At 48.1% G+C, this 10,464-nt stretch overlaps 1 protein-coding gene across 1 annotated transcript; it reads right to left on the bottom strand.

Annotated features, from left to right (window-relative positions):
• Positions 1 to 1,934: 1,934 nt before the first annotated feature.
• On the bottom strand, positions 1,935 to 10,274 carry SERPINA4 (serpin family A member 4). The gene is given in 6 exon segments (XM_007178900.2): positions 1,935 to 2,435; positions 3,206 to 3,365; positions 4,256 to 4,445; positions 4,448 to 4,528; positions 8,172 to 8,834; positions 10,233 to 10,274. Coding segments are annotated over 5 exon segments (1,275 nt in total). The 5' UTR covers positions 8,818 to 8,834; positions 10,233 to 10,274; the 3' UTR covers positions 1,935 to 2,237.
• Positions 10,275 to 10,464: the final 190 nt, after the last annotated feature.

The following is a 10,464-nucleotide window of genomic DNA, read 5'->3' as shown; positions in this document are numbered from 1 at the left end:
CTTGTCACTGTGCCTTGCTCATTGCAGGCACACAGAGCTTGGAAACCATTAGTCTTAGACCTGCTCTGCCTCAGAAAAGGACTCCTCACCTTCCCAGGCAGCCAGGGGTGGAGCAGACACCCTCCTGCCCTTCACATGTTCACACGTTCACATGATCAGTCAGAGCTAGGGGATCCCAGGCCTGTATCTTCCGTGGACCCCACGTCCATCCACCACCCTGCCCCCGACTGCTACAGCAGCTGTGGGATTACACGCCCACTTACAGGTGCAGAAACTGAGATCCGGAGAGGTAAGAGCTAGCCCCTCAGCACAGGTAACGGAGAAGCTGGGACTGCAGGCTTTCTGTCTCACCCCAAATTTCAAGTGCCTCTTCCTCCACTGAGGAAATCCCTCTGGTTTCCTGGCTAGTGGCCAATCTCCACTCAGTAACTCTTTGTTGAATGAGAGAATTAATAACCAAATGAACCCATGATGCTTCTCTCCACACCTGCTTACGAGGGCCATGAAATTCGTCCCTCCACTGGCACCTGGGTCCCCCAGGCTTCACGATGACACTCACTTGCCTTCCTCTGCCCTCCCATCACAAGGTACAAAAAAGATTTCGCCTTTCCTGCCAGAGGAGAATGATAGAAATCGTTAGCATACCCGCCCGCCCGCCCCTCTGATGCTGAACTCCGGTCCCAAAGAAGTGTGCCTCCCAAGAGGTAAAACATAGGTCACACACAGCCCCGTAGATCTCTTTTTTTAATGCTCCCAAAGGGCATTTTGAAATCTGAGAAGCTGGACTAAATATTTACCCAATCAATTCCGGGGATGTGTCAGGGGGTGGTGATGCAGAACAAATAGCTCAAGGACCTTGCTCAGGGCACAGCCTTTTCCATTCATTTATTCATTCATTCATTCAATCACCAACTATTGGTTGGGCCTCAGCCACATGCCAGACCATACGATCAGTGCTGAGGCCAGTTACTGGGGTGAGTGAAGAGAATGAGGGTGAACAGGGTCCTGCCTCTGAGATGTTCCTTCTAAGAGGGATGAGGGTTGGCCGGGATGTGGGGCAGAGATTAATGTCAGCCAATCATGTTTGATGGTAGGATGACAGTCTGCTTTAGGGAGGGGAGGAGGCATTTGTTGGAAATCCTGGTAGACTCTCAGGGATGGGGAAGGGAGCATTCTGGGTGATAGGGATCTGCGGGCACCAGAGGCCCTAAGGTGGGAAGCTATGGGCAACCTGGAAAGACAACAAGAGTTTCCGTGACTGCAGTCATTGGGTACAGGAGAGCAAGAGGAGGGGCTGGGGCAGGAGAGGCAGGCAGGGACCAGATCAGAGAGGACCTTGACTGCAGTTAGAGGAGTTTGAACTTCATCCTGTAGGCAATAGGGAGCCATTGAGTCCTTTTGAGCAGGGGAGGGATGAGCTTAAGCAAAATAAGGAGGCATCACTCTCAAGGCTAAACTGGGAAGTGACTGCCCCCCTTTTCTCCCCTTTTTCACACCAGGGCTTCATTTTCACACATCACCCCAGCGGTGTCATTGCCATAGTAACCCTAGTCCTACATCTTCTTGCAGGCTTGTCTGGGACTCTTAAATACACCCACCCCCTGCCCCTGTAGGGACAGACAGGGGAGTGTGTCAGCCTGGGCTTGACTTTATTTCTTGCCTGGCTGTTAAAAAACAGAATCCAATATCCCAGCAGGTGCAGGGGGAAATGGACCAATTAAACCAGGGGGCGACAAGGAGGGTGTGCATTGCTCTGAGCCTTGGAGGGCTCTAGGTGCTGAGCACTTGCAGGTCCTTGACCCTGTAGCCTGGAATTGGTGTGCTTAATTCTGGGCTGGTCTTGATGAGCGATCTCCTCCTGTGGGACCTTCCGTCTGTCGGTGACTCCTGAGGCCGCCCCATCCAGCTCAGAGCCGTGTTGCAGAGGCAGGCTCCTCGTAGCCATCATTTCGTTTAATCCGTACAACTACCCTGAGAGGGGGGGCGTTTCTGCCACTTTCCGGGGTGGAAACCTGTTCGAAGAGGTTAGATGATCTGTCTGAGGTGGCACAGCCCTGAGGAGCTAGGTGTTCAGTCCACACCGGTCTGGTACCACCCACATCCCTCACCTTCACCAACAGATTCAGCCCCGCATCCTCAGCATCTTCTGCGTCCCCCACTCCAAATCCAGAGCTGCTCACACTCAGCCCTCCAGGCCATGTCCTCCTGCTTGTAACAGACAAGCCAGCCCTGGAGGGCTATGGTTTCGTGGGGTGGACAACCTTTCCCGGAAAGTGGATGCTCTGGGTATTGGTGGAAAAGGTCACCACAAGGAAGGGCCGGTTAAACCAAAGGGCTTGGTGATTGTCCCGGGACCAGAAGGTGACAAAGCCGCTGGTGGCTGCTGCAGCCTGGGTGCCAACCTCATCCACCTCCAGGATGGCCTTGTGGAAACTCTGGGAAGGAAATCACAAGCGTTACCTCTGAGAGAGCATGAGCTGGGGCTTAGGGAAGACTAGGGGAACCAGAGACCACTGAAGATCAAAGCCGCTTGTTGGGATATCACAGCAAGAATTTCTATACTGGGGGGGTTATTGAGCTGGATGACCTCTTATTTATAAATAAACATTGCGATCATTAATTGAGCACATACTATGTGCCTATGCTCTTTTTAATCTTCATAACTATCCTATGAGGTCAATGTATTATGTCTGTTTTATAGATGAGGAAAATAAATCCGGAGACTGGGTAACCCTTTAAGGTCATAAGAGACAGAACTGGAATTTGAACTCTCAAACCCAAGACTCTACCCTCTAGTGCACCTTTGTTGTATGTAGCTGAGGTCATAGGTCCCTTTCTCTGGTCTAAGAAATTTATGATAACACACACACACAACTCAGCCTCATCTGTATCCTTCCTCTGTTTCTGTCATTGCATTTGTGACTCTCAGTTGCCATGATCTATGAGGGGGGCGCTGTCTCCTGGACTTGACTGGAAGAACTCTCTGAGGGCAGGGACCTGATGGACCCTAGATCCGCAGCACCAAGCACTATGCCCAGCACATGGTGGGTTGGTTCTTGGCTCCCTATGCCCGTGGATGATTGAATAAAATTTGGACTCTGAGACTTCACGCAGTGGTAGGGAGAGCACCCGTCACCCAGCACCTTGCAAGAGGTGGAGGTTCCCCTCTGAGGTCTCTAGGAGTTGATGTCCATTGATGACTTACCTTGGACACCTGGAGGTTTAGCTATTCAGTGATGCCAGACAAGTCAGCCCGCTATGAGAACAAGTCCGTGATGCCCAGCTTGGGCAAAATCTGATCAAATTTATAGGAGCCAGAAATGGAGAATTTGGGGATATACAACTTGAGCTTCCTTTAAAAATACCTGAAAGAGGCACTGGGTTAAAACACTGGACTCATGAACTAGCCAAGGGTCCCAGCCGGCTGTGCTTTCCTTGACTGCACTTGCTCACTGCCTGCACTCCATCTGAGTTCTGTGGTCACAAACACCCTTTGCCTGTGCTGCTCCCTCAGATGAGTGCTGCCAGTGGCTTAAAGCCAGGCTCCTTCTTTGCCCTCAGGGCCTGCCATCTGCAGGACCTCCTTCCTTTGGGAGTTTGTCTTCAGCAGAGGTTGTTTTCTGCAGACGTCCCAGGTGCCCAGGGAGATGCAAGTCTCCCGGTGTGGCAGTTTTGCCTTTGTTTCTCATGAGGCCCTGTGCTTTTCACTTGTTTTGGACCCATTGATTTCTTTGGGTGGAATTCCTCCACCACATGGGCTGTGTGAATCTTCCATCCACATGTGGCTTTGGCCTGAGGTCTTTTTCTTATATGTGGTTGGAGACTTTTCCTGCTCATAGCCCCATGGTGACGTGAAAGCTTCCCGGCTATTTCCTGGGGTGGGTGGAAACCTCTCTTCACCAGCTCAGTCAGCCATCTTGACGGGAAGTCTACCCATTCATTGCACAGGGTGGACCCTCAGAGAGCCAGTGTCACTTCACCCCAGACTTGTGCAGTACAAGGGCTACATCTAGAACCCGGACTCCTAACTCCTAGTCTGGTTCTCTTTTCACTGATGAGAGCGAAATCACATTTTGGGTACGATAGGAGTGTTCCTTATTTAAGGAAACCCAAGGAAAGTCTTGGAGCAAATAAGAATTCTTCCATAACTTGGCGATCCTCCCCACCCCCATCTGGCGCACCGGCTTTCATTGGGAGGGTCCATGTGAGGGGCAGTGCTGCAGACTCCGCACCGCGTGGTGCCCTGATGGGTTACCTCTTCCGAAGCAATTTGCTTCACCTTGTCAGCATCTCTGGAGTCAAAACCTCTTCCACCTGCTCCATTTTCTCTCAATTAGGAAGGATGAAAAGGGCTGTTGCGTTTCCTTTGTAATCCATCCGTAGCACCGAGCAGGGCAAGTATCTGTCGTGAAGATACCAGTGGTGCTGGGTATCCTGCAGCATCAAGGTACCTTGACTATTGTATCCTCATCAACGTAGAAGTCATGGGGAGCAGTCATCAAGGGGATGGATGGTCTCTCCCACAGAGATGGAGGAAAGGAGGGAAGAAGCTACAGGGCATCCGTGGACCAACAAGCAGATCCTCCAGCCAGGGAATGCATCCCTCACCGTCACTCAAGACTTACCCTCCACCATCTCATCAGTTCAGCACCTGACCTGCCTGGGGAATGGATCTGGGGGTTCAGATAGGTTCTAAAATAAGAGACCCCAGAGGATATCAGCAAGGTTGTTTCCTGTCTTCACCGATTACTTGAAATCATTGGACTTAAATAATTTTGCCAAACTGATGTTCATATAGTGGTAGCTCACTGTGGTTTTCACATGCACTTTCTTGGTTTAAAATAAGATTGAGTAGTCTTTAGCATGTTTATGGATCAACTAGAAGTTTTGGGGGATTTTTTTTTTGGTGTGGGGGTTTTTGTTTGGTTTTTATTTTTTTTATTTTATTATTATTATTTTTTAGTTCAGTGCCAGTTCACTTTTTTACCCATATTTCTATAGGGCTGTTTCTTAGTGATTTGCAGGAGTTCTCTGAACACTAGTTGTCTATCAGTTCTCTGTGTTGCCAATGTGTTCTCTTCCTCTCTGACTTGTCTTTTCACTTTCATAATTGTGTGTTTTTGTTTTGTTTTTTTAAATTTATTTATTATTTATTTTTTTGGGCTGTGTTGGGTCTTCGTTTCTGTGTGAGGGCTTTCTCTAGTTGAGGCAAGCGGGGGCCACTCTTCATCGTGATGTGCGGGCCTCTCACTATCGCGGCCTCTCTTGTTGCGGAGCACAGGCTCCAGACACGCAGGCTCAGCAGTTGTGGCTCACGGGCCTAGGTGCTCTGCGGCATGTGGGATCTTCCCAGACCAGGGCTCAAACCCGTGTCCCCTGCATTGGCAGGCAGATTCTCAACCACTGCGCCACCAGGGAAGCCCCATAATTGTGTGTTTTGATGATTGAAATTCTTCACTTTATGCAGTGAGCATATCAGTTTTTTCCTTTATGGTTAGATCTCTGTGTCCTGCTTAGGAAAAATTTTCCTACCTCCAGGTCATGAAGATACTCCCCTATTTCATCTACAAGGTTTACTCTTACCTTTTGCATTTAGGACTTTACTTCACCTGCAGTGAATGCTTATGATCTGTAGGATGGAGGGGTACAAAATCATATTTTTCCATGAGGATACTGTCCCAGGACTGCTTTTTAAAAATCTATCCTTTTTCTCAATGCTCTATCATGCAGGCTTTGTCAAATATCAAATGTCCATATATCCATGGAGCCATTTCTGGGTTCCATTCCGGCCTCTCTGTTCTCTCCCATTGGTCTATGCGTACCACACAGTCTAAATAAGTACAGATTTATAACCAGCATTGCTCCCCAGCAGACAGATTCTCTCTTTTTAACTATTCTTGGCCCTTTGCTCTCTCATATACACTTTAGAATCAGCTTGTTAACTGGTACCAAAAAGAATCTTTTAAAAACCTGTTGGGATTACTTTAAAATATTTAGATCAATTTGGGCGGGAACTGACATCTTTACCATGTTAAGTCTTCCTATTCATAAATACGGTATATCTATTTTTTATTTGTCGACTTTAATATCTCTCAATATAATTTTATCTACAGAGGTTCTGCACATCTTTGGTTTGTTTTCTTCTAGGTACTTTTCATTTTTTAAGATAAGCCACAGTTGTTCTACTGCTGTCACCGTGTGACCTAGACTGAGGTCTTGGGGCTACATTTATGTCCTCAGTGTGATGGGCAGATGTGTCAGAGGGCAAGATGTCTATTTCCTGTCTATTTCTGGAGCACCTCCTTCTTTGTGCCACAAGCACTAACACAACTGCAGCGAGGTCTCTTTCAGGAAGAGATCATCAAAATTTTCATTATTTCTCGCCAGAGCTTTGGGTGTGGTGATGGTGTATACTACACATGTAAATTACATTATATTTTCAATGGAATGGAGTCAATAGAATATTGTGCAGCCACTAAAATGAGATCTAAATAAAGTTTTCAATAGCGTAAAACTACCCCCCCCACACACACACACGAGTGCATGTGAAAATTGATAACATCCGAATAAAGTCTATAGATTATCACCAACGTCAGCTTCCTGGTTTGCTATTGTACTACAGTTACGTAAGATGTTATCTAGAGGAACCTGAGTGAAAGGTACATGGGACCACTCTGTACAACTTTGCAACTCCCTATGAATTTATAGTTATTGCAGAATTTTTTTTAAAATTTTATTTAAGTTTTCAGTGGTGCATGAAAATTCCACACGTAAAATGCAAGCAGTGACCAGTTTAGCTGGATTATTAGTCTGAGACTGTTCCCCAGAATCTGTTTCCTGTAGATTCAAGGTGGTTACAGCAGGGGTTTGAGAGGCAGATGTGAAGCAGCCATTGCCCACTGAAGGCAGACGGAGTGAGGAACAGACCAGAGGGGCTGTGTGCTCCAGCTCGCCTATGCTCTCCGCCAAGTTCATTGTCCAGCTCTACCGTGCTGACCAACAGTGTCTCCAGACCACTGCCAGGTGCTCAGCCTGGGTCTCTCCCCAAGCCCCCCCAAAATGGAATCACTCTGGCGGCTGGATGTGCCTGGCATATAGATTTCCTGATAAGTTCCAACTTGTCCACCAGCTCCAGTGACGTTTTCTCTGTCCCTCCAACTCCCTCTTCCTCCAGACCTTCACTTCCCCAGTCCTTCCCACAAACACGCCAGGACTAATTCCTCTCACAACCCCCTTTCCCTTCCCACTCACGGTGACTATGCTTCCTGGATGGTACCCCAAGTGACACACACTGTACAAAACGGTCCCCACCTGTGATTTCAACTCTATTAACATATGTGTGTGAATGGAAGACTGGAAGGAATTAGGCTAAAATGTTAATGTTGGTTCCCTCAGGAAGGTAGGATTCTGGGCAATTTCTATTTTTTCTTTTATACTTATATGTATTTTTAAAGGTCTTCAAAATTGTTATCATTAAAATAATTACAAATACTCTATTTATTAAGCATATATAATGGTCAGGGGTTGGCAAACTTCTTCTGCAAAGGGCAAGAAAGTAAATATTTTACGCTTTGCAGGTCATTCTGTCTCAGTAGCAACTGCTAATCTCTGTCCTGTGAAAGCAGCCAGAGATAATACATAAATGAATGGACGTGGCTGTGTGCCAATAAAACTTTATTTATAAAAACAGGTGGCCTTCAGGTTTGGCCAGGAGCTGTAGTCTGCTGATCCCTTCAGGCCCTCTTCTAAGGAGTATTCAAATATGTGACATCATTTGATGCTCAGAAACAAAACTTTGAAGCAGGGACTCTTATATCCTTATAAGAGTCCTTCAAGCAAACAACCTGCCCTGTTTGTACTGCTGGTAAGTGGCAGAGCTGGATATGAATCCAGCAGTTCAACTTGTCACCATGGGTAGAATGCATTTCATACTTTGCTGTTATTTTTTTTTTAAATAAGAAAATATGTCTAAAGATATGAAGGGGTGGAAATCAATACTACACAAACTTAAATATCTGATGCCCTAACATTAAATTTTCAGAAGGCTGCTCAACCCTATCAGACCCAATCCATCCACTTTCTGTTTTGGGGAGTTTCTTTTTGATATTTAATCCTTCAACGAATTAGGGGGAAAGGGAAGATGTAGGATCCACCAACGAATTGACTCTTACCTTTGAAGTAAATGTAATTCACCAGCACCATCATGGTATCTGCGCTGAACTTGCTGATCAAATCCACAATCTTCCCTCGAGATTCCTCCCTGACATTGTTGTTGATAAGCTGGGTTGTGCCCTCAGAGTCGTCGAAGTTGGTGTGGAAGAGTTTGGACTCATAGAAGGTCACGGAGTCGTTAAGGAATCTCAGAAGGAGAGGCAGCTCCAGGCTCAACAACAGGGCGCTGCCCACGCGTATCTCCAGCCTGTCGGCCGGGAGGTGGAGAGTGTGCAGAAGGTTCTGGAAGCCCCTGTGGATGTCGGATACTGACACCTCTGTGAGGTTGAAGCCGAGACCCTCGAGGATCTGGGTCCGGCTGTGCGAGCAGACCCCCAGGGACAGCATGGTGTAGGCGGTGGAGATGCTCAGCGGGGAGAAGACGTTGCTCCCATAGGGTTGGGAAGCCATCAGGTGGTAGAAGCGGAGAGCAAAGGCAGTATTGCCTGCAGTGACCTTGAGGCTGGGGGAGCCCTCACCTGTGCCCGGAGCCTCCTGATGGGGACAGTGGATGTGACCCTGGCCGTGATGCTCAGGATGCCGCTGACCTTGAGAAAGGAACAGTAGTCCAGCCAGAAGGAGGAGCAGGCGGTTGGCAAGATGCATCTTCTGTGCTCTCAGGTCTACAGGAGGAAAGAATGTGCCCAGGAAACTCCCCAGCAGAATGCCCAACCCCACTGAGATGCCAGGCAGAAGGCAGGGGCCCAGGGATCTAAATGATACTCTCAACTCCTGCAGATGAGCTTGCAGGGGAGTAGCAAACACCCAGTACCTCCACGTGTGTGGTGTCACGACACTCTGCAGCGGGGCTTCAGATTTACAAAGCAGCTCCTCTCCACCATCTCATTTCCTTTCCCATCTCTGTGAGCTCTGCATGGCACTGGACTCCATTCTCATTACAGAGGAGGGGAAACAGAGACTCCAAAAGTGACTTAACCAAGTCACCGAACTAGTAAATACCTGAGCTAGAACACAGGTCTCCGGACTCTCAGCCTGGGGTGCCTTGCACCATCTGAGTTTATTTCCTTAGCCCAGTGACCCATCGCGTCAAAGGTGCTCATCGCCAAAGGCTATGTTAGCGACTACCCCACAAACATCCGTGGTGTGCTTTACACTTTGCAAAATCTCTTTTACGCCATTTTGTTTGACCCTCTTATCCAGGTAGAGGTCAATAGAGCTGGTATTCTTCTCACCACTCTGTACAGATGAGATCACTGATGCTCAACACTTGATTTGTCCAAAGTCTCAGGGATAGAATTGGTCCCTTTTCCTAATGAACTTAACCTGCCCCAAACAGGATGCTCGATTTTCTCCGCCAAATTTCTCTGCCCCATCAAATGGCCCTACCATTACCTAGTTCTCAGCCCCCAAAACCAGCTGTCATCCCTAACATCCATCTGGCCTTCCATCCATCCCACCCCATTCAATCTCTCAGTCCCTCTTGACCCTCATTCAACTCTCCATCATTTTTCACCCAGACCAGAGGTCAGAAAATTTTTCCTATAAAGAGCCAGATAGGAAATATCTTTGGCTGTGGGGACCATACAGTCACTGTTACATCTACTCAACTTTGCTGTGCTCGCTGGAGAGTGACCATAACAAAGAACACCCCTCCCCCTAACATGGCTTCCTACCAACCTATAACAACCGCCCCTCACCCCCCTCACACACTTCTCTCCGGCTTTGCAGTGAGATTACCCAGAAGCTCTGATGGGAGCTCTCCAAAAGCAGCTGGAGCCAGAAAACCTGGGTCCCCAGCTGTACGTGGCCTTGCGGGAGGCTGTTCTGGGTCTGAGCACCAGTTCCCTGCCCAGTGCAGCAAGGAGGTTGGTGCAATCATATGTAGGGATCTTTCTAGCCTTTGTCACCTCTAATCAGGGTGACCAATTGTTCCAGTTTGCCCAGGACTTTCCTACTTTTAACACTGAAAGTCTTGTCCCAGAACTCCAAGTCCTAGGCAAACCGGGATGGTTGGTCATCCTCCTTTTAGTCTCTACTGTGACCCTCGTAGGGTTACTCACGGCATAGTCAATCCTGGAGTGGCCCCTGGGTGCCTGTCTGAGCTCTAGATGTGGCTTGGATTTATCAAGCCCAGGAAGATTGGAGAAACCTCTCTGCACCACCTACCGCCTCCCTGATTAGGTAATTATTAATGAACCGACCCATGGGTACAGTGTGGAGTCTCAATATACAGAGAAACCTCACTGCAAGTTGGCTCACTCCTCCCAGGAGAACCCCCTTTCCCTCCCGGCG

This window comes from Balaenoptera acutorostrata, chromosome 3 (assembly GCF_949987535.1).
Source record: "Balaenoptera acutorostrata chromosome 3, mBalAcu1.1, whole genome shotgun sequence".
Lineage (NCBI taxonomy): Eukaryota > Metazoa > Chordata > Mammalia > Artiodactyla > Balaenopteridae > Balaenoptera > Balaenoptera acutorostrata.
The sequence above is the reverse complement of the archived record's forward strand: the minus strand, read 5'-3'. Positions and strand labels throughout refer to the sequence as shown.